The sequence below is a fragment of the Notolepis coatsorum genome (assembly GCF_963971535.1).
Source record: "Notolepis coatsorum genome assembly, chromosome: 13".
NCBI lineage: Eukaryota > Metazoa > Chordata > Actinopteri > Aulopiformes > Paralepididae > Notolepis > Notolepis coatsorum.
In genome coordinates, this window is record NC_140177.1 from 125,878,248 (window position 1) to 125,902,331 (window position 24,084).

Sequence of the window (24,084 nt, forward strand, 5' to 3'; positions counted from 1 at the left end):
ATGACCTACTCCTCGCCGCTGACAACCGTGACTGCTCTGTTTTAATGCTTTGACCTCAGCGCAGCTTTCGACACTGTTGATCACATCATTCTATTAGATCGTCTCCAACATGGGGTTGGTGTCAGTGGCACTGCACTAGCATGGCTCTCCTCCTATCTTACAAATAGAAGCTTTGCTGTCAACCCCCTCAACCTCCCTCTCCTGTGGGGTCCCGCAAGGGGCCGATCCTGTTCCCTCTTTACATGCTACCCCTTGGTTCAATCATTCAGAAGCACAACATATCTTTTCACTGTTATGCTGACGACACACAGCTTTACGTTTCCCTGAAACCTAACAACCAGTCTCTACTTAACAGTCTCATGTCCTGCCTGGATGACGTTAAATGTTGGATGGCACAAAACATTCTACAACTAAATCAAAACAAATGTGAAATAATCCTCTTCGGTCCCCCAGACGCTGTCACCACCCTTACCAACAGTCTTGGCAACCTGTCCTCCCTGGTCAAGCCTTATGTCAAGAACCTAGGTGTCATTTTTGATCCACAATTTAAATTCGACAGACAAGTGAACCCAGTGGTAAAGGCATGTTTTTTCCAACTACGCACCATTGCCAAACTCAAAGCCCTTCTCTCCCCTGCAGACCTTCAGAGAGTCATCCACGCTTTCATTGAATCTAGATTAGACTACATTTACATTTAGTCATTTAGCTGACGCTTTTATCCAAAGCGACTTACAAGTTCTGTGCGACAAGACAGCAAGAAGGGTATAACTCTATCAGCTGAGTAACAATGTTCATCAAAGTGTTGCGTGTTACAGTGTAGGTTAGTTTATTAGGACAAGTGCATGACAGTAAGGTTAGTCGGGGTTAGATTTTTTTTTTTTTTTTTTTTTATCATTTCAGATAATGGTTGAAGAAGTGAGTCTTTAGTCGACGGCGAAAGATTGGACGGGATTCGGCTGTCCTAACTGGGATGGGTAGTTTATTCCACCATTGTGGGGCAAGGACTGAGAATAGGCGGCTTCTCTTTGATGACCCTGCCAGTCTTCCCTGTCCCGCTTACAACTGGTACAAAACGCAGCTGCCAGACTGTTGACCGGAACTCGCAAGAGAGACCACGTCACCCCTGTCCTTGCCTCCCTTCATTGGCTTCCAGTACGCTACAGGATAGATTTTAAGGTTCTCCTATTTGTTTTCAAAGCCCTTAACACATTCGGGGCCATTGGGATGAGTCTAATAAATCTCTAGAGGACCGGCAAATGTAAACAGACGTGGGGCTGTTTGTAGAGCTAAATCTATACTTTATAGTATTGCTATCTGTCCATTCTCATTGTTAATTGTGTCCATAAACCGTCCCTTCAAAATGGCTTAAAGAATTTTTTTCCCCCATCAATACGTTCTCATTTTATAGCGCCGTGAATATAAGCGTTATACGGGATTTGGTCTAGTATATTTTCTGGAAGGCTAGGGCTAATAGCTGCTAACGTTATATCCAATGGCATTTCCGTTATACAGATGCTACAGTTAAAACTCAAACTGCATATGATCGGCACGATCCTCAAGCATGTATGGATGAAAGGGGGGGGGGGGGGGGCGGGGGACGTTGTTTCTTATTATTGATTACCAATAACCGTGTTCGTCTAACTAGCCACATAGGCCGATCGTATCGTATCATAACAAGGCTCGATCGGACTGTAATTTACGTGAAAAAGATCTTACCATGAGCCGGTTGGACCCCCCGAGCATTTCCCCGTTATCGATCGCCATCTGGTAGATCGATATGTCCATTGGCTGATGATAAATCCCCTTATTGCATAGTGAAATCCGCAATTCAAAACGTATCCCGTGCAACAGACAATAGCTATCGCTTCAGATGAGTAGAAAACTACATTAGAGATCCAAAAAAAAAAAAGACAACTTCTGCGATAGCGCCCCTAAGAGGATCTGGCCGGTATTGCACGTTGGCGAATTCAAAGAGTAGGGTAAATCTGCAGTGCTGCTCGGCGACCTTGAATAGGTTATTAAAATGGAATAAAAGCAATAACAACTTGCCACGGATATATCCGTGCTTCTGTCCACAACGGGTGGAATCGAAACACGGAGATCTACGTGGTCGGGCGCCATTGTGTTAATGGTCACCCCCCCTCCTACATCTCAGACCTCCTATCCCCCTATTCCAACACCAGGTCCCTCAGGTCAGCCGATCAGAGGCTCCTGACAGTCCGGAGGTCTAACCTCAAGCTCAGGGGGGGCCGTGCCTTTGCTGTCCCAGCCCCTGAACCGTGGAACAGCATCCCCACCTCCATTAGGCTTGCCCCCTCGATAGATGCATTCAAATCTAGGCTCAAAACCCACTTCTACCTACTAGCCTTTCCCGTTCACTGACTCATGCCCCGTTTTCCTGTGTGCTTGCCTGTGTGCCCTCCCATAAAACGGAGTGTGATTGTTGTCAATATGTATCTATGTATCTACCCTCTGTACAGCACTTTGGTTGACACGTGTCATGTTAAATGTGCTATATAAATAAATCTGATTGATTGATTGATAACAAATAAAGTCATTGACTTATTAAAGTCCCACCTTCCTGTCCCCCGTCCTATAAGACTATTCTCATTGGTCCTCACTCAACAGTATAGTGAAGGCTAAGATCAGTGTCTGTCCATTCCACTCTCATCTTAGGTTAAATGTTCAAATCCAGTACCCTCCCTACATCCTGTTTCATTCAGAAACGCATGAAACCATGGGGGCGAACACACTGTGATGCCATTTCACAGAGTCTCTCAATGACATCAGACAGGAGACCAGGAGATGGACAAATTAAGATTGCTACAATCAACAGCGGGTGCCTTTCTGAAGTTTAACCTCTTAAGCCAGATACAAGATTTATTTCACGTCATAAATAGATCAATAAAGTCAGTTTCAAGTGATGTTGCGTTTCTTTTTCAAATGCAGCCAAGAGTAAAGACCCTAACCCTATCAAAACAGCAGTCAAAGTATATATTTTCAGCACTACATTTGTTTACCAATAAGTGTTATTAGCTAAATATGAGCTTATAAAAATCTCTGCGCATTGCACCGGAAAATGGACAATTTAGATGGGAGAAGAAGAAGCACTCATGAAATCATTGTAGTCCTAAGAGAGGAAATCCAGGGCTTTCAATGGATGTAAAAAATGTCACGTAATTCTTGTCGTGATTTTCGGGTTTATATCTCACGGGTCGAACAAACCTCAATGTTATTGCCATAAAATACAACGTATATTGTTTCTTTACCTTTCTGTGAACATCAAGAAAAATGGCAGAGCTATGGACATTATACAAAAGTAATTTACAGTAGATTTTCCTGCCCTGTAACGGGCGCCTGGTGGTACTAAATCCAGATTTAACTCGGCCATTGGAAAGAGGTGATTCATAGATGTATGACTTGGCCATAATAAGGTAATTTATAGGCCTGATATTATATATTCATTCAAAATAGCATGTGTCCGGATGGCAAAATTCAGTACTGTATCTACAAAACCCCCTGTAAATCATCTGCCCTTTATTCATTTGCTTAGATTTTTTGTACACTTGATCTCAAGAAGGTGCTGAATGAGCCTTCACTCCTGGTCAATGTTAGAATGGTGTTATTCACCGTTGAAGATGGAAAAAAACAAGACAATATCTCTGACACTGGGAATACATTCCCTGAGGTCCATAGATGTCCCTAGATACCAAGAACATGCAAATGGACCTTTTAGAAGTGGAGCAATCTTCCATTTATTTAGGTATTTACTAGGAGGTGGGCATAGATACATTTTTTTTTAATCTAGATTAAAATGTCTAAAAGAAAAAGAAAAAAATATCTGCCGAAGGCATTCAAAATATGTGTGTTCTACCCAAATAATGACCAGAAGTATAGTCCTTACTTTTTCTTTCCTCCTTATGTTTCTCAGGCCAGGTGGCCCATTACACCATGAGCCCATCTCCCGTTTCCAAAATGCATTACAGACTGTTTGAAAAAGCTGTTTGGCTATGATAATTGGTAATGAAATATCAAAATAATGTTCAATAAGATGTACTTGTGTTTAATAAGTTGTTTTATTCAGAAGTTAACACAAATAAATAATATTACCAGTACAGTACAGTATCTAGCACACTCTCAGGAGCAAAACAGAAAGAAGCATTTCAAACTTGAACTATGTGACATGGCTTGACTCAATCAGTCCAATCTCTATTTCTCCTTCTTCCACCAGTCACTCAGGCAGACCAGCTTGTTTTATGTAGCGGTGTCTACTTATAGTGCCTATAATATTTTTCCCGTTGGGTGCCAGACAGGGCCAAACCCTGCCAATGCAAATCAACTGCTCCAGTGGAGTTGCTCAGTGGCCAATGGTGTCAACTGTGGTTGTACTGGGCAGCTCCCAGGTGTGAATGGAACTGTGTGAATGTGAAGCAGGGCGTTCCTGAAAAAGAGCATCTGTGTTCAGCGAACCTACCCTGGGTAAATAAAGGTAAAAAAAAAAAAAAAAAAAAAAATTATTATTATTATTTAAATTTAATTTTTTTTTGATTAACTGCGTCAATTATATTATCGTGCGATACTAGTATCACGTTAACGCAGCTGACGGCCCAGCTCTAGTATTTACTTTTAGGCAGATTTTCTGAAAATATGGCTCGGGCTTAACACTTTGAATGCCCAGCAGGGGGCGCACATTTAGTGCTTGAATGCCCACCATCCGCTTCAATGTTAACGTTAATATTGCCTAATCTATGTTTTAAATTATGGCTATGTGTCTAATCTGCCCGTCGCATTATCAATGACCCATTTCCAGTCAACATTGTCGAAGCGGATTGTTTTTTTATCGTTTCATTTCCGTTTTATAGCATTTTGAAAAGCCCTCGTTTTCACGGAAAAAAGAAGAGATTCCATGATAATCGCCCTTTACTGTAATATTCTAGAACGTTGTCATTTTTCGGCCTATTTATGAATCGTTTTCAAATAAACGCTAGAGTATCGATAGTATATGTGTATGTGTGCACGCTGGTGCCGCGCGCTGAAAATCTATTCTCTCAGTTCCTGATCGCTCTTACAGTCAAACAGCCATATCTCATTATAGGGGAAAAGCTTATATCTCCGTGAAAACAGGTCTGATTATCCTAAGACTGGTAAAATAGATTCCTTACCTGAGATCAGATGGTATCCAAATGGATTATTCCAATTCCTGATAGCCATTCCAAAAATCGATCCTTTTATTGATCCCACGAATATACTGTAAAACACAGTAACCACGCTGTGCTGAGGGTCCAGCATGAAGCTGATCGGCCCCGGTTACGTGTGTGAGAAGTAAAATGTGGAGTCCGGGTTTTTTTTCCTCACGCATTTTCATTGAGTCCAATCCAAAAGGGTGAATTACCATCTGGGAGACGATAGGGGGCGCTTTTTTCACATCTGAGCACCTGGGGTGGCTGATTTACCAACGGTAGACTCGATTGATGAAATATGAATTCAGGTATCGCTAATAAAAAAAAAGAGAAAAAACGAATATTCTCGTTATGGGCATTCGACCCGCGGGGGGTAAACCCAAGAATATTCGTTATGGGCATTCAAAGTGTTAAGAGGTTAAACACGTTATGGGCTCTTGTACCTCCAGCATGTCACCCTCCACCTCGTAGTCAGGGTTCTCCTTCAGCCAGTTGGGAGGGTCCCGGCGCCGGGGGGTACGCTCCGTCGGGTCGTGGACCGCTCCATCCGGGTCCGACAGCTAACGGGACAGAGGCCGTCAAGATACGGGGTTAGCGTGTGATCTTAGTAGCATGTAGCGTGTCATGTCCGACTCTGCCTGTACTAAAGAGGGGAACACACGTACCTCTTGTTCCTGTACTAAAGAGGGGAACACACATACCTCTTGTTCCTGTACTAAAGAGAGGAACACACGTACCTCTTGTTCCTGTACTAAAGAGAGGAACACACGTACCTCTTGTTCCTGTACTAAAGAGAGGAACACACGTACCTCTTGTTCCTGTACTAAAGAGAGGAACACACGTACCTCTTGTTCCTGTACTAAAGAGAGGAACACACGTACCTCTTGTTCCTGTACTAAAGAGAGGAACACACGTACCTCTTGTTCCTGTACTAAAGAGAGGAACACACGTACCTCTTGTTCCTGTACTAAAGAGAGGAACACACGTACCTCTTGTTCCTGTACTAAAGAGAGGAACACACGTACCTCTTGTTCCTGTACTAAAGAGAGGAACACACGTACCTCTTGTTCCTGTACTAAAGAGAGGAACACACGTACCTCTTGTTCCTGTACTAAAGAGAGGAACACACGTACCTCTTGTTCCTGTACTAAAGAGAGGAACACACGTACCTCTTGTTCCTGTACTAAAGAGAGGAACACACGTACCTCTTGTTCCTGTACTAAAGAGAGGAACACACATACCTCTTGTTCCTGTACTAAAGAGAGGAACACACGTACCTCTTGTTCCTGTACTAAAGAGAGGAACACACGTACCTCTTGTTCCTGTACTAAAGAGAGGAACACACATACCTCTTGTTCCTGTACTAAAGAGAGGAACACACGTACCTCTTGTTCCTGTACTAAAGAGAGGAACACACGTACCTCTTGTTCCTGTACTAAAGAGAGGAACACACGTACCTCTTGTTCCTGTACTAAAGAGAGGAACACACGTACCTCTTGTTCCTGTACTAAAGAGGGGAACACACGTACCTCTTGTTCCTGTACTAAAGAGAGGAACACACGTACCTCTTGTTCCTGTACTAAAGAGAGGAACACACGTACCTCTTGTTCCTGTACTAAAGAGAGGAACACACGTACCTCTTGTTCCTGTACTAAAGAGGGGAACACACGTACCTCTTGTTCCTGTACTAAAGAGAGGAACACACGTACCTCTTGTTCCTGTACTAAAGAGAGGAACACACATACCTCTTGTTCCTGTACTAAAGAGAGGAACACACATACCTCTTGTTCCTGTACTAAAGAGAGGAACACACGTACCTCTTGTTCCTGTACTAAAGAGAGGAACACACGTACCTCTTGTTCCTGTACTAAAGAGAGGAACACACGTACCTCTTGTTCCTGTACTAAAGAGAGGAACACACGTACCTCTTGTTCCTGTACTAAAGAGAGGAACACACATACCTCTTGTTCCTGTACTAAAGAGAGGAACACACGTACCTCTTGGTCCTGTACTAAAGAGAGGAACACACGTACCTCTTGTTCCTGTACTAAAGAGAGGAACACACGTACCTCTTGTTCCTGTACTAAAGAGAGGAACACACGTACCTCTTGTTCCTGTACTAAAGAGAGGAACACACGTACCTCTTGTTCCTGTACTAAAGAGAGGAACACACGTACCTCTTGTTCCTGTACTAAAGAGGGGAACACACGTACCTCTTGTTCCTGTACTAAAGAGAGGAACACACGTACCTCTTGTTCCTGTACTAAAGAGGGGAACACACGTACCTCTTGTTCCTGTACTAAAGAGAGGAACACACGTACCTCTTGTTCCTGTACTAAAGAGAGGAACACACGTACCTCTTGTTCCTGTACTAAAGAGAGGAACACACGTACCTCTTGTTCCTGTACTAAAGAGAGGAACACACGTACCTCTTGTTCCTGTACTAAAGAGAGGAACACACGTACCTCTTGTTCCTGTACTAAAGAGAGGAACACACGTACCTCTTGTTCCTGTACTAAAGAGAGGAACACACGTACCTCTTGTTCCTGTACTAAAGAGAGGAACACACGTACCTCTTGTTCCTGTACTAAAGAGAGGAACACACGTACCTCTTGTTCCTGTACTAAAGAGAGGAACACACGTACCTCTTGTTCCTGTACTAAAGAGAGGAACACACGTACCTCTTGTTCCTGTACTAAAGAGGGGAACACACATACCTCTTGTTCCTGTACTAAAGAGAGGAACACACGTACCTCTTGTTCCTGTACTAAAGAGAGGAACACACGTACCTCTTGTTCCTGTACTAAAGAGGGGAACACACATACCTCTTGTTCCTGTACTAAAGAGAGGAACACACGTACCTCTTGTTCCTGTACTAAAGAGAGGAACACACGTACCTCTTGTTCCTGTACTAAAGAGAGGAACACACGTACCTCTTGTTCCTGTACTAAAGAGAGGAACACACGTACCTCTTGTTCCTGTACTAAAGAGAGGAACACACGTACCTCTTGTTCCTGTACTAAAGAGAGGAACACACGTACCTCTTGTTCCTGTACTAAAGAGAGGAACACACGTACCTCTTGTTCCTGTACTAAAGAGAGGAACACACGTACCTCTTGTTCCTGTACTAAAGAGAGGAACACACATACCTCTTGTTCCTGTACTAAAGAGAGGAACACACGTACCTCTTGTTCCTGTACTAAAGAGAGGAACACACGTACCTCTTGTTCCTGTACTAAAGAGAGGAACACACGTACCTCTTGTTCCTGTACTAAAGAGGGGAACACACATACCTCTTGTTCCTGTACTAAAGAGAGGAACACACGTACCTCTTGTTCCTGTACTAAAGAGAGGAACACACGTACCTCTTGTTCCTGTACTAAAGAGAGGAACACACGTACCTCTTGTTCCTGTACTAAAGAGAGGAACACACGTACCTCTTGTTCCTGTACTAAAGAGAGGAACACACGTACCTCTTGTTCCTGTACTAAAGAGAGGAACACACGTACCTCTTGTTCCTGTACTAAAGAGAGGAACACACGTACCTCTTGTTCCTGTACTAAAGAGAGGAACACACGTACCTCTTGTTCCTGTACTAAAGAGAGGAACACACGTACCTCTTGTTCCTGTACTAAAGAGAGGAACACACGTACCTCTTGTTCCTGTACTAAAGAGAGGAACACACGTACCTCTTGTTCCTGTACTAAAGAGAGGAACACACGTACCTCTTGTTCCTGTACTAAAGAGAGGAACACACGTACCTCTTGTTCCTGTACTAAAGAGAGGAACACACGTACCTCTTGGTCCTGTACTAAAGAGAGGAACACACGTACCTCTTGTTCCTGTACTAAAGAGAGGAACACACGTACCTCTTGTTCCTGTACTAAAGAGAGGAACACACGTACCTCTTGTTCCTGTACTAAAGAGAGGAACACACGTACCTCTTGTTCCTGTACTAAAGAGAGGAACACACGTACCTCTTGTTCCTGTACTAAAGAGAGGAACACACGTACCTCTTGTTCCTGTACTAAAGAGAGGAACACACGTACCTCTTGTTCCTGTACTAAAGAGAGGAACACACGTACCTCTTGTTCCTGTACTAAAGAGAGGAACACACGTACCTCTTGTTCCTGTACTAAAGAGAGGAACACACGTACCTCTTGTTCCTGTACTAAAGAGAGGAACACACGTACCTCTTGGTCCTTGCGCCGCTTGCGCCCGCTGCTCTCCCCCCCCGACCCGTTGGGCATCAGGGCCTGCTTAGAGAAGGTCAGCTTCAGCCCTTCCTCCTGGAAGAGACAGAGGAGCCTCTCGTTTAGCAACAACAACTACGCACCTCATCCCGTCTAAAATACAGCAATAGATCATAATATTTCGTGTGCTGATATATTATATGTGACAGAGTATCGATATAATATTTCTTTCTTGCCGATCCCATTTTGAGTGAGCAGACTGAAAACGTTATCTTATTTAGATAAAACAGATGATGTATATATTATTTATTTAGCAGATGTTGACAGTTTTTAGTTGGGGACATCATTTGCAGTTGACAAAAGGCAATAAATCGTGATGCCATGGTATCTGGTGACTCCCAGCACTACGAACGATATATTTCCACAGATATGTTGTCGGTATCGTGATACATTACAACCAATGCACTGAAAACATTTGCAAACAGCTTGATATTTTAACAGCTTTTCGTTTAACATGACATTTACAGCATACATTTGGGGGGAAAAAAGACATTCAAAATAAAAGCCCAGTGTCTACAAGGGTGTTTTAGAGGGCTGATGCTTTTGAATACCGGTAATCAACGTTACCAGCATTACATTTAGCTCTTTGTCTCAATTACTCTGAAAGACCATTTTGAGGGATACTTTACCAATGTCCATCTTTGACGGACAATCTTTACCGGCACATATTGTATTAATCAGCTGAGCCCCATCATTTACCCACAAGTCCTTTTTTATTCTCGAAAAGGACAATTTTCATTTACAATGTCGTTGAGACTTAGACATTTCAATGCATACATTTTTATTTTTACAATATAACTATCTATATAGCACCTTTCACACATGGTCCACAGCTCTAAGTGCTTCACGGCAAATAGCATAACATTTACATAGGCATAAAGTCGACAGAATAAAAACAATGCATGAAGTGCAGACATAAGAATAGGCATAAAAAACAATAAAAGTAGTGCAACATAGAACGTGCAGACATAATAATAGGCATAAACGTAGACACTGACATTTACCCCCCACCCATTCCAAATGCTGAATCGAGAACCTCATCCTTCACTTGTCATCTTTCTCTCCCATTACAGAAGCAGAGACCCTGACACTGGTAACGTCGAACCGTCCGACTACTTGCCAGCTGGACCAGCTACCCTCCCCACTCCTCCAGACCATAGCACCAGACATCCTCCCATTCCTAACGGCAACCATCAACTCCTCACTCAACTCGGGGGTGGTCCCCACCTCCCTAAAACAAGCCAGAGTCACGCCGCTCATAAAAAAACCAACCCTGAACCCTACCGTCATAGGCAACTACCGTCCTGTCTCTCTTCTCTCCTTCCTTTCTAAAACACTGAACGTGCTGTATCCAACCAACTTACTGCTTATCTCTTACAGAATGACCTCCTAGACCCTAATCAGTCAGGCTTCAGGACTGGTCACTCCACAGAGACAGCCCTCATTGCGGTCACAGAGGTACTTCATTTAGCAAAAGCGAAAGGCCTCTCCTCTGTCCTGATTCTCCTAGATCTATCTGCAGCCTTCGATACAGTCAACCACCAGATCCTCCTTGCGGCCCTCGCAGGAATGGGAGTGGCTGGCTCTGCGCTGACATGGCTGTCATCATACCTCAATGACCGCTCCTACCAAGTGTCATGGAGAGAGACCCTGTCGGCCACCCGCCCCCTGCGGACGGGTGTCCCCCAGGGCTCGGTTTTAGGACCCCTTCTCTTCTCCCTCTACACTAAATCACTGGGTAACATTATCACGTCTCATGGCTTCTCCTACCATTGTTATGCCGACAATACTCAACTCTTCCTCTCCTTCCCTCCCTCAGATATCCACGTCTCTGAGCGGATCTCGGCCTGTCTGTCCGACATCTCCGCCTGGATGACGACCAACCACCTCAAACTGAACCTAAGCTAAACAGAATTGCTCCACCTGCCGGCCAAATCCTCCCCCCTAACCGACCTTTCAATCACAGTCGAGAATGCAGCTGTGACTGCGTCCCCGACCGCCAAGAACCTTGGTGTTGTCCTGGACGACCAGTTGAACTTCTCTGCTCACATCGCAGCGACAACCAGATCCTGCCGATTCCTCCTGAGCAACGTCAGAAGGATCCGCCCCTTCCTGACAAAAGAAGCCACCCAACTCCTCGTCCAATCAACAGTCATCTCCCGCCTCGACTACTGCAACGCACTGCTCGCTGGCCTCCCGGCCACTGCCACTAAGCCTCTTCAGCGGCCCGCCTGATCTCAAACCTACCGAAGTCAGCCCATGTCACCCCACTTCTTAGGGACCTGCACTGGCTCCCCATTGCTGCACGAATCCGCTTCAAGGCCCTCGACCTAGCATACCGTGCGGCAAAGGGAACCGCTCCCGCCTACCTCCGGTCAATGGTCTCCAACTACACACCCTCAAGACCCCTACGCTCTGCATCTTCTGGCCGCCTCAGACCTACTCCTATCCAAGCTCCGGGAGGGTCATCAAAGAGAAGTCGCCTATTCTCAGTCCTTGCCCCACAATGGTGGAATGAACTACCCACCCCAGTTAGGACAGCCGAATCACGTCCAATCTTTCGCCGTCGACTAAAGACGCACTTCTTCAACCATTATCTGAATAAAAAAAAATCAAAATAAAAAAAAAACCTAACTAACCGTACTGTCATGCACTTGTCCTAATAAACTAACCTACACTGTAGCACTCAACACTTTGATGAACATTGTTGCTCAGCTGATAGAGTTGTGCCCTTCCTGATGACCTGTCGTACAGAACTTGTAAGTCGCTTTGGATAAAAGCGTCAGCTAAATGACTAAATGTAAATGTATTTAACCCTTTCACTACCTTCTGTAGTGTGGTAGTGAAAGGGTTAACCCTTTGTTAGTGTGGTAGTGAATGGGTTAAACACATGGATGTGGATCCTCTGCTCACCTTGAGGAGTTTAACGGTGAACTCTCCGTCCTCGCCCTCGGCGCTGGCCCCGCCGGGCGTGCTGTTGGCCTTACGCATCAGCCGCGCGAAGCTCAGCTCGTCCCCGCCCAGCAGCTCCTCGGAGCCCCCCGGGGTGAGCGGCGCCTCGGGCACGTAGCGCCGTCCTGACGGCCACTGGCCGCTCAGCACCAACGTACAGAGGCTGTCCAGCCTGTTGATCAACACACGGTCCTGAGACGGAGAGAGAGAGAGAGGAGCGCTGGTCATCTGCCAATAGGGAACAATCACACCATTAACCTCTTAAGCATCGGACGGCCCGACAGTCAGGCACTCGCTCGCACATCGCGGCACTTTGCCCTCCCCTCGTCTGTCGGCTCCGGGCTGCGTTTTTGCCGATCAACCAATACATTGTTGGAAAGTTGAATTTGTCGCCGTTTGATCGTCACCCTACTCGTCCTATTTCGCATGCTTCCAGTCTCGAAACATCCATGGGATTGTTATCAACTTTAGACCTGTACTGTAGATAAGACTTCAGGCTATGGAACATTTATGTTTTCCAGATCCTACCTCTTAGCTGGAACTCAAAAACAGGCCTCTGGCAACAAGTAAACAGTAATGTGAGTACACAAAACGTTTACTTCAGTGTGTTCAAACCTCTGTAACTCTATTTCATTAGCACTCAAGAGTGATTCTTCTTTGTTGCGGAAGAAAGTTCAGAATGTTTCCTTTCAAAAGAGACCAGACTCATGCATGTGCTATAAGTATAAAGTATTATCGCAAATTACTTGGGTATGGAATCGTCAGGCGTGTTACGCAAAACTAGCCCCAATTTTGCCCTGGTTAAGGTCCGTCTCCGGGCCCCCGTTTGTTTGAGCTAGCGGGGCTAAACAGTTTGTTTGAGCTAGCGGGGCTAAACAGTTTGTTTGAGCTAGCGGGGCTAAACAGTTTGTTTGAGCTAGCGGGGCTAAACAGTTTGTTAGCTAGCGGGCTAAACAGTTTGTTTGAGCTAGCGGGGCTAAACAGTTTGTTTGAGCTAGCGGGGCTAAACAGTTTGTTTGAGCTAGCGGGGCTAAACAGTTTGTTTGAGCTAGCGGGGCTAAACAGTTTGTTTGAGCTAGCGGGGCTAAACAGTTTGAGCTAGCGGGGCTAAACAGTTTGTTTGAGCTTGCGGGGCTAAACAGTTTGTTTGAGCTAGCGGGGCTAAACAGTTTGTTAGCTAGCGGGCTAAACACTTTGTTTGAGCTAGCGGGGCTAAACAGTTTGTTTGAGCTAGCGGGGCTAAACAGTTTGTTTGAGCTAGCGGGGCTAAACAGTTTGAGCTAGCGGGGCTAAACAGTTTGTTTGAGCTAGCGGGGCTAAACAGTTTGTTTGAGCTAGCGGGGCTAAACAGTTTGTTTGAGCTAGCGGGGCTAAACAGTTTGTTTGAGCTAGCGGGGCTAAACAGTTTGAGCTAGCGGGGCTAAACAGTTTGTTTGAGCTAGCGGGGCTAAACAGTTTGTTTGAGCTAGCGGGGCTAAACAGTTTGTTTGAGCTAGCGGGGCTAAACAGTTTGTTTGAGCTAGCGGGGCTAAACAGTTTGTTTGAGCTGGCGGGGCTAAACAGTTAGTTTGAGCTAGCGGGGCTAAACAGTTAGTTTGAGCTAGCGGGGCTAAACAGTTAGTTTGAGCTGAACGTTTCATCTTCTAGCTCTTGGCACTGTGAACACTAAACCATGCTAACCTCTCAGTGCCATTGGGGACGAACAATGGTGCAACTTTTCCATTGAAAAGCAGGAGAAAAAGAAGCCAGCGCCTTAAAAGACACTTGGGTATGGAATCGTCAGGCGTGTTACGCAAAACTAGCCCCAATTTTGCCCTGGTTAAGGTCCGTCTCCGGGCCCCCGTTTGTTTGAGCTAGCGGGGCTAAACAGTTTGTTTGAGCTAGCGGGGCTAAACAGTTTGTTTGAGCTAGCGGGGCTAAACAGTTTGGTTGAGCTTGCGGGGCTAAACGGTTTGTTTGAGCTAGCGGGGCTAAAGTTTGTTTGAGCTAGCGGGGCTAAACAGTTTGTTAGCTAGCGGGCTAAACACTTTGTTTGAGCTAGCGGGGCTAAACAGTTTGTTTGAGCTAGCGGGGCTAAACAGTTTGTTTGAGCTAGCGGGGCTAAACAGTTTGTTTGAGCTAGCGGGGCTAAACAGTTTGTTAGCTAGCAGGGCTAAACAGTTTGAGCTAGCAGGGCTAAACAGTTTGTTTGAGCTAGCGGGGCTAAACAGTTTGTTTGAGCTAGCGGGGCTAAACAGTTTGTTTGAGCTGGCGGGGATAAACAGTTTGTTTGAGCTAGCGGGGCTAAACAGTTTGTTTGAGCTAGCGGGGCTAAACAGTTTGTTTGAGCTGGCGGGGCTAAACAGTTTGTTTGAGCTGGCGGGGCTAAACAGTTAGTTTGAGCTAGCGGGGCTAAACAGTTAGTTTGAGCTAGCGGGGCTAAACAGTTAGTTTGAGCTGAACGTTTCATCTTCTAGCTCTTGGCACTGTGAACACTAAACCATGCTAACCTCTCAGTGCCATTGGGGACGAACAATGGTGCATCTTTTCCATTGAAAAGCAGGAGAAAAAGAAGCCAGCGCCTTAAAAGACACCTCTTCGTGTCTAATGCTTTCATTACCTTGGGCCAGTCCACTCTGAGGGGGTCGGGGATGGTAGTGCCATCTTGAGACGTCGTCATGGAAAGCAGGCTGTTCTCCTCGTCCCCGTCACCCATCTTCAGAGCTGCTGAGAGAAATGGAAGAAAGAGAGGAGATTGAATGCCTGCTCAACGTCACGCAGCGGCTAACAGGAATCTAACCGCAGACCAGGCGCGACGTACCCCTCTCTCGCTCGGCGTCGCTCTCCCCGCTCTCGTCGGAGCTGCCCGACTGCTCGGAGGAAGACGAGCCCGACTCGGAGTCCGAGTCCGAGTCGGACCCTCCTTCTCCTCGTCCTTCTTTCCTCCCCCCTGAGCTCCGGCTTCCCCTCCCCCTCTTGAAGCCCCACTCCCGCGCTCGGCCCTTCCCGTCATGGGGGCCGTGGGGCCCGAGGGGCGTGCTCTGGAGTTCTGCGGCGCTGACCGGGGCTCCCGGCAGGCGGGGGGGGGACTCCTCCTCCTCCTCTGCCTCCTCCTCTTTCACGGCCACTGGCCCCTCCTCCTCGGCCTTGGGCTGGACGAGGGGTGAGGTGGGCTGCAGCTGGGGCTGAGGAGGAGGAGGAGGCGGCGGCAGGGACGCCTGGTTCTGCAGGAAGTCCTGCCGGGCCTGGTGGAAGGTGAACTGCGGGTCGGAGAAGATGGAGAGCTCGGTGCGGCTGACGCCGTGCAGCGCAGCGCCCAGCATCAGCTGCCGGTCGTGGGTGGGCGTGCTCCACCAGGTGGGCAGCTCCGGGCCGGGCGGGGCCAGGGGCAGCCGGTCCTCCAGCGAGGTGTGGGGCAGCACACGCTCGCGGAGGCGGCGCAGGAGGCTGATGCGGTACAGGGTGCGGGAGGCGCGCTCCTCTGTGATGGGGGCCAGGGACTGGGACAGCTCCGAGTGTTCTGGGGAGGAGGGAGGAGAGAGAGAGATTACAACCTGCCTTTCCGCTCAGTGGTCCGGTGATCCAAACCGCTACAGAAAATAAATAAATAATATTTAATTCCTTGAATCACGATACTACAAAAGCTGTGCATTTATATAGCAGCTTTTATCCAAAGCGCTTTACAATTTGTTCCTCACATTTTACAGGGCTCTACGCTAACCTTTTTCACTAGGGGCACAGGTGCTCCTAAATGAAAAAATGTAGGAGCACACAAAGAAATTTAGGAGCACCCACAAATATTTAGGAGCACAGTGAAAATATGTCAAGTAACAGAGCTTTTTTTTTTTTCAAAAATAAATGTATATTTGTACTGTGCGTGCATGTGCAAACGGGAACGGGACACATCTGTGCAATAGCACATACCACCAAAGTCACTGGCCCACTGTGTGCGTGTGTGTGTATCATCTGCGTGTGCAAACGGGAATGGGACACAGACATTAGAACTATTAATTAAGTGATTAATGCCTACTATGGCAAAGTTGTAGCCAACAACTAGGCCTAATAAGAAAGGCAGTGACATTGAACAAAAAGGAGACACTGGCTTTACAACCAGGGCCATCAGTAGAGGGGGGAGCTAGTGTTGCTCTTTTAGAAAAATAATCCTTTCAGGGTTGCCTATTGAAATACTGTACACCTCCAGTACAGAAACATTGTTTATGAGTTTGCGTGTCAGGTAGACCATTGATTGACAGTCGATTCTGCCAATTACGATGTCACACCGTTGCACTCTGGCCGTCCGACGCTGCAGCTAGACCCTATTGCCACACCGCTTGCACTCTGGCCGTCCGGTGCCCACCTCTGCGGTTGATAACGCTAGCCACGTTAGCTGTACACACATACACAGTGGGCCAGTTGTAGGGGTGTAACAATGCATAGCAATGCATCGATCCTACTTTGCAATATTTACAAAACATGACATTGTTTTCTAACTCTAGCCATGGGGAAATGTTTAGCCAATTCACGTTAAATTTGTATGTCTTCCCTCCGGCTCCAGTGGGTGTAGCTTCGCTAGCTACAGTGGCTACATTGGGTGCTACAGTGGGTGTAGCCTCGCTAGCTTGGCCAACTTCGCTAGCATGCTGGCTAGCGTCAGTATCTTGGTTAACGTTAACGTTAACCATCACCTCTGTAACATGAGCTGCCTCGCCTGACTTCTCATTCTCCGGTATCTTTCGCGCAAAATAAAATTGAATGGGCTTCGACATGGCTGTATTGTCTGACTCAGAGACAGACAGTGACGCTGATCGTTACTTTCGGTTTCCAGTCGCGTGACCACAGGAAACTCTACTGTGATTGGAACGTTTATGCGGCTGTGAACTGTGCGACTTGTAGTTTTTTAACGATTCTCGCAGCGGAGAAAAAAAAGGACGAATGAGGCTGTACTCTGCACTCGCCGGCCCCACTTGCACGCCGTGCGAGTACTTGATTTTGCAGGTTTGCACGCACATATGTTTAGGGGCATATGCGAGCAATATGGTCGCACTGTAGAGCCCTGTTTTACCCATTCACTCACACATTCACACACCGACGGCGGCGGCGACCGTGCAAGGTGCTCAACTTGTTCATCGTGAGCAGTTAGGGGTTAAGTGTCTTGCTCAAGGACACTTCGACACACTGCCCGGGAATCGAACTGGGAACCTCCGGATTACCAGACGACAGCTCTACCTCCCGAGCCACTGTCGCCCCACTGTTTACTAGGGCTGACCTGATCGAAAGGAGCCGTAGTCGACTGCCAACCTCTTAGTCGAATGCCAACCAAAAATAAATATATATATATATATATAGATTTTTATAATTTTTTTCAAAAGCAAGAGGCCTAGAAGCGTGGCTAACGCTAATGGTGCGCATACCAGCGAGTCTAACTGCCTAAGAAAACAGGCACAGAGGCACTGAAAGAGGATTTCACCCGTCTAATGAACACACTAGACCAGGGGTGGCCAACCAGTCAGAGACTAAGAGCCACAAAAAAATGACTGTGGTACCACAAAGAGCCACACCATATACCAGCGTTTCTCAACCTTTTTTTTCAGTCACGGCACCCTTCATGTGTTTATAGGTCTCACCCTCTGGCCTCTGAAGTTGCTAATGTCTTTTTTATTTGGGCCTCACAGGGTTAAAAGTACCCTGTGAGACCCACGGTTGCAAAATTACAAAATCACTTTTAGCCATTTAAAAAAATTATGTTTATTTAAAAAATGTTAAAGGGGAACTATTTTACTATTTCTTTCACTATTTGGGCACTTTTACACAATTCCTGTGAGTCTATGGAACACCTAGGTTTTTTTTTTTTTTTTAAATGCATTGTTTTGTATTTCTAATCAAGTTCTAAAAACCGCATTTTTCTACCTCAAGCCGTTTTGAGGCTGGGCTCCAACCACTGTGTGGCCTGGTGCCAACTGCCACATCAACTGCCACATTATTATGCAGCTGAGAAATCTCTGACATCACAGATATGCACATTTTCAGATGACTCAGTTCAGTGAGGGTGAATATTGTGAGAGGAGAATTGGAAGAATTCACCAATATGAGAATTAGAGACATATATCCTATTAATATAAGTCCACATAGCTAAGAAACAATGGTAAACACTGAAAAAAGCCATTTATAAGATAGTTCCCCTTTAAGCACATGTATAGTCAATTGGTCCTGTTGTTCAGCCTCACAATGCTATTTGATAGTAAATGTGTTTATATGTCCCACCCTCTGGCCTCTGAAGTTGCTAATTTCTTTTTAATTTGGGCCTCACAGGGTTAACCTCTAAAGCCCGAGATATACAGTAAAAGTGTATATTTTCAGCATTATGTTTGTTTACCAATTATTTTAACTGTTATTAGTGAAATATAAGATTATAGAAATCTCAGGGCATTGAGTCGGAAACCGGCGCATATTGACAGGAGGAAGTGGCACAGCCAAAAGTGAGTGTAGTCTTTTGAAGGAAGAGACTCAGGGCTTTCAAATTTCGAAAAACGACCCTACCCAGCTCACACCAGCCCCTGTCAATCATCTGACTTCTGGATTTACTTTTTAATTTCTCTTATTTTTTGGGATTATCTCCCACAAACCTGAACGTTATTGCCATAAAACAGAACGCAGTTAGTTTCTCTACCTTTCTGTGAACGTCTTGCAAAAAACGGTGTTGCAATATGATGAAGAATGGTGGAGAAATTTACATTATAAAAAAGATGGCAGAATTCAGTACTGTATCTACAAAACCTTCTGTTTAATCATCTTCCCTTTATTCATTTGCTTAGATTTTTCAGGTCTGGTCAATTTTAGCATGGTGTTATTTACAGTCAAAGATATATATATTTTTTTTAAATAGAATTGATATTCTCCTTTGGTTCATTACAATTTACTCAAGCCTAGTAACAGACACACTATTTCTGACACTGATCCATATATGTCCCTAGATTCAGATACCAAGAACATGCAAATGGACCATTTAAAAAAAAATTGTAAATGTTTATTCTACGTCCTTATGGAATGAGTGACATAAAAAAAAAAAAAGTAAAAAAAAAAAAAAAACGTTTTTTTTTTTTTTTTTTTTTTTTTTAATTTTTTTTTGTGGATGGAAGAGCCGCACATTGACGGGCAAAGAGCCGCATGCGGCTCGCGAGCCGCGGGTTGGCCACCCCTGCACTAGACTAGACAAATATCAAGATGTATCCATCAGTGGACCAATTGCATGCTTTTGCAGAGGACAAGAAGCCTTCAGCCGACTCCTTTATCTCAGTGAGATAAAGCCTGGTAAAGAACTACTGCCGAAAGTGTATGGGGTAGAATTTCCGGTGTATGTACTTCCCCTGGAAGCTGCCTCCGAACGGACCAAACCTTTCCCGTATCCTGTCGGCAAACAAGCTAGAACGTCCCGGTCATGTAGTAAATTCTTCAGGCAAAGCCGTTGCAGTGGCTTAAACAAGGAAATATTGTGCACTTCACACGTTTCTATAATTGTTTTTCGGAACCGGAACGCCTGTAGCCTGTACTTCCTGTACTTCCGTTTAGACACTTTAGGATGCATATCTTGTCCAGCCTAGGGCTGGGCGATATATCGAGTATACTCAATGTATCACAGCTTGTTCTACATGATGTAGTAAATTATTATATCGTGAACATCGAGTATATGTTGTCACGTTGCGGCTGAGATGAGACTTGCTTTTGCGCAGAGCTGTCCTCTCATTTCATTATACACACATGACCAGCGCGGACCTTAAATTACATGCAATTGTAATTTCATTAGACAGACCAGCGCGGACCTTTAATGACATGCAATTTAATTGACGCAAGCAATGGGCTAACGTTAGCTGCTAACCAAGTAATCCATGATGACTAGGCTAAGCTAACTAGCGTTAGATGCTAACCCTGGAAAACGCTCAAAGCGGACTCCACAACACTAGTTCCATTCGTGAGGAAAGGGGGTGGGTTATATTGACGACGCTTGACAACAGAAGTTTAAACATAACTTCATATTTATTGGTTATTCGTTTCTTTATATCATCCAGTTTCCATCTCCGTGTGTTAAACTCTCCCCGTTTACATTCGAGTATGACATCACCTACGGCAGCTTATACGCTCAAAACGCGAACCTAGAACAAAACCCGAGGGGGGGGGCTGGCTCTCTCGTGCGAGCGTTCTCGCCCCCCCCCCCCCCCCCCCCCCCCCCCCTCTACATTCAATGATTTCAAGTAGCCAAAACATTACAGTATAAATACTAACTGGATAGTTGATGATAAACATTTAATTTCATTATCTGAAATATTCTAAAATCATTAAGTCTGCTATAAGCCATTATCCCTTTGTGTGTGATTATTATTTTCTCACAGTAGTGTGTATGTATATATATATATATATATATACATACATATATATACATACATATATATATATGTGTGTGTGTTTGGCTAAAGTGGATAGAAAACAGTACTGTGCAAAAGTCTATTAAATAAATAATTTTTTTTATTAGTGTGTCAGTAGACTACTCTTAGTACATTTTCATTAAATTATTTTTTAAAGCATCTTTATGGTTTAATAATGCAAACATATGTTGCAGGGGCTTATTATAATCATCATATTGGCGTGACTGTATGCATCAAAGGGTTAAATCAAGCGGAAATGTCAAAATATCGCGATATATATAGTGTATCATGATATGGCCAAAAAATATCGCGATATCATTTAGAGGCCATATCGCCCAGCCCTAGCCTAGGGACAGCCCTACGGTTTACACAGTCCAACAACAGGCAACCGAACGTGTAGAAGCGCTGCACCACAGCGAGCGCCGCCTCACCTTCCCCGCGGGCCGGGCGCAGGTGGCACACCCTCCGGCACATGCACAGGAAGGCCATGAAGTAGCGGCTCAGGCTCTCGTCAGTCTTCTTGTCCAGGCGGGCGAAGGTGCGGAATCGGCTCCACTCGAAGTCGGGGTCGTCGTCTGCGTCCGGGAGGCCCGCCTCCCTCTTCAGCTTCTCCACGCCGAAGGTCGACACCACGCGGTAGAAGTCGCACTCCTCCCGGCGGGTCCACCTGGGGAGGTCACGGGGAGAGCAGGGGGTCAGATCACTTTTAAATATAGGCTACGCATTTAGAATATCATCACCTATTCCATCCACTCTACCATCCGTAGAAAAATGTAAGCCCCACCTCAAAACCCACCCGTTCAACCTTGCATACCCTCACTCCTGACCCTCCAACCCACCTGTTCAACCTGCATACCCTCACTCCTGACCCCCCAACCCCTGCATCACTTACATCTACACATCTGTTCACAGTCACACGTATATATTTATTTGTATTATTATTTATTTTAATTTTCTCCGTCTCGTCTCTAAGCTGTCTCGCTTTCTCTGTATTATCCCCACCATGTTGTCATTGTGAAAGTCCATGTACTGTGTTTGTCCATGTTCTGTGTTTGTCCATGTTCTGTGTTTGTCCATGTACTGTGTGTGTGTATGTCTGTAAAGTGCTTTGAGATTATGTAAGGCACTATATATATATTTATTTTTATTTAACCTTTATTTAACCAGGAAGTCCCATTGAGATACAAGATCTCTTTTGCAAGGGAGACCTGGCCAAGATGACAGCAATAACACCCGCAAACATCAGACGGCAATAAAATGTGCGGTACATCACACAAGAACATAATAAAAGTGCATGTACACAATACACAATACATCACACGTAAACATAAAACCGGACTTCCGGTATGAGAGCAGAAAGAGCTCCTGGTCAAATGAGTGAAAAAACGGATAAAAAAAGACCCGAAAAGTAATTAAAAAGGAAAATGCTCACGAGAAGTAAGGAAGAGACAACGATTGTGAAGGAAATAGAAATGGAGAACATACGAGAAGGAGAGAATCCGAAGAAACAGAATCCCCGGAGCGAAGCCGAGAAAAGCCAGGCGAAAGAAGGGGGAGGTACCGCTGAGGCAGACACGGTAATGCCAGGATGGGCCGTGAACATGCAGGCCGGGATACTGGAGAACATAACAGCGGCGATAAAACTGAACACGGACACGATAAGGAATGATATTGGGAAGCTACGGGAGGAATTGAGGAAGGAACAGGAGGACTTCAGAGGTGAAATGAATACAGAAATCAAAAGGGTGGAGGAGAAGATGGCGGAACAGAACAGAAACGTGACCGAGTTACAGACTAGGACGGCTCACGCGGAGGAATGGAACACGGAGATACACGAGATATTAACATGTGTGATTCAGAAACAAGAACAGATGGAGACAAAGATGTCGGACATGGAGGGGAGGTCACGGAGAAATAACATCAGAATATGGGGACTGAAAGAAGGAGTCGAAGGGGAATCGGTGACCCTATATGTGGAAAAACTTATCAAAGAACAAATGAAGGAAACGGGACTGGAAAAAATGGAGATACAGAGGGCCCACAGGGCGTTGGCTCCGAGACCACAACCGGACAGACCTCCGAGGGCGGTGATTATTAACTTTCTGAGATTCGAGGTTAAGGGATTGGTACTCAGAACCGCGTGGACCAAGAAGATTGAAATTGAAGGGAAAAGACTATCATTTGATCACGACTACTCGACAGCGGTAGCGATAACACGCAGGTCCTACGCGGGACTGAAGAAAACCCTGAAAGAAAACGGAATGAGATTCCAGTCACCCATGACCTCGCTAAGGATTCACTGGGAGGAAGGAGCGGCGATGTACGCGACGGCACGAGAAGCGGAGCGAGAGATGAGACGGCGAGGGATGAGGATGTCGGAGGACGGAGAAGGAAGGAGGCGGGAGGAACAGACGCGGAGCCTGCACCAGAGATTGGAGGGAGCACGCAGGTGGACCAGAGTGGGAGACCGAAACAGGAGGGAGGAGAGAGGAGGAGGCGGAGGTGAAACGTGACGGAGCGAGGACGGAGACGGATGAGGAGGCCAGACGGAGAGGAGGCGGGAGGAGGCGAACGGATGAGTACACACACAAGAGATTGAAAAAACTATTCAAATAGAGACAAAGTATAGAAACTGAAATAACATATGCATAAACACACATTCCCAGGTAGAGGCAGGATATAGAAATGAACGTAACGTATACATGGACACATAATACACAAGCTGATGGAGGAAATAAATGGAAATATAACTAGGTTTGATAGGCGAGACACAGACCATACTGAAACAGATACATAGAAACACGCTGTGAGTAACACAGTTGGGAGGGATTAAGGTGATAAATGGACATCACATAGAAAATAGAGGAGAAGAAAAGAAAATAATAAGGGGTACACGGTAGACACCGCACACGGATATGGGAGGAAGGAGGGACAATGAAACATATGAGTCACATTGAGAGGGAACAAGAAAAGAGGGTCTTTGATCAAAAGGAAGGACAGAGCGCTTTTGACCAGGAATATGACAAGGGTTAAAGGTATAAAAATGATGTCGTTAAACGTTAATGGAATGAATAATGCGATAAAAAGGGGCAAAGTGATGTTGAAATGTAAAAAAAGTGAGATGGAAGTGATTTTTCTGCAGGAGACACATTTGGTAGCACAGGGTCATGAGAAACTGAAGAGATTTGGATATGAAAATGCATACTATAGTTCCTTTGAACAAAACCCGAGGAGAGGAGTAATCACGTTAATCAAAAACAGTCAAATTTGAATTGATCAAGGAAGTAAGAGACAAGGAGGGAA

The 24,084-nt window shown here is 45.4% G+C and overlaps 1 protein-coding gene across 4 annotated transcripts in view; it reads right to left on the reverse strand.

Moving 5' to 3' along the window:
• chd8 (chromodomain helicase DNA binding protein 8) overlaps positions 1 to 24,084 on the reverse strand; it is a 202,305-nt gene that overhangs the window by 8,391 nt on the left and 169,830 nt on the right. For 2 of the 4 annotated variants that reach the window (XM_084328043.1, XM_084328041.1), the window contains exons 32-37: positions 21,213 to 21,448; positions 15,186 to 15,884; positions 14,985 to 15,088; positions 12,347 to 12,577; positions 9,374 to 9,469; positions 5,624 to 5,740 (exon numbers count right to left, since the gene is read on the reverse strand). In XM_084328043.1, the coding sequence (XP_084184169.1) occupies positions 5,624 to 5,740; positions 9,374 to 9,469; positions 12,347 to 12,577; positions 14,985 to 15,088; positions 15,186 to 15,884; positions 21,213 to 21,448 (1,483 nt within the window). Of the gene's footprint in view, positions 1 to 5,623; positions 5,741 to 9,373; positions 9,470 to 12,346; positions 12,578 to 14,984; positions 15,092 to 15,185; positions 15,885 to 21,212; positions 21,449 to 24,084 lie in introns of all 4 variants that reach the window. The other 2 variants (XM_084328042.1, XM_084328040.1) reach the window with 1 other exon arrangement.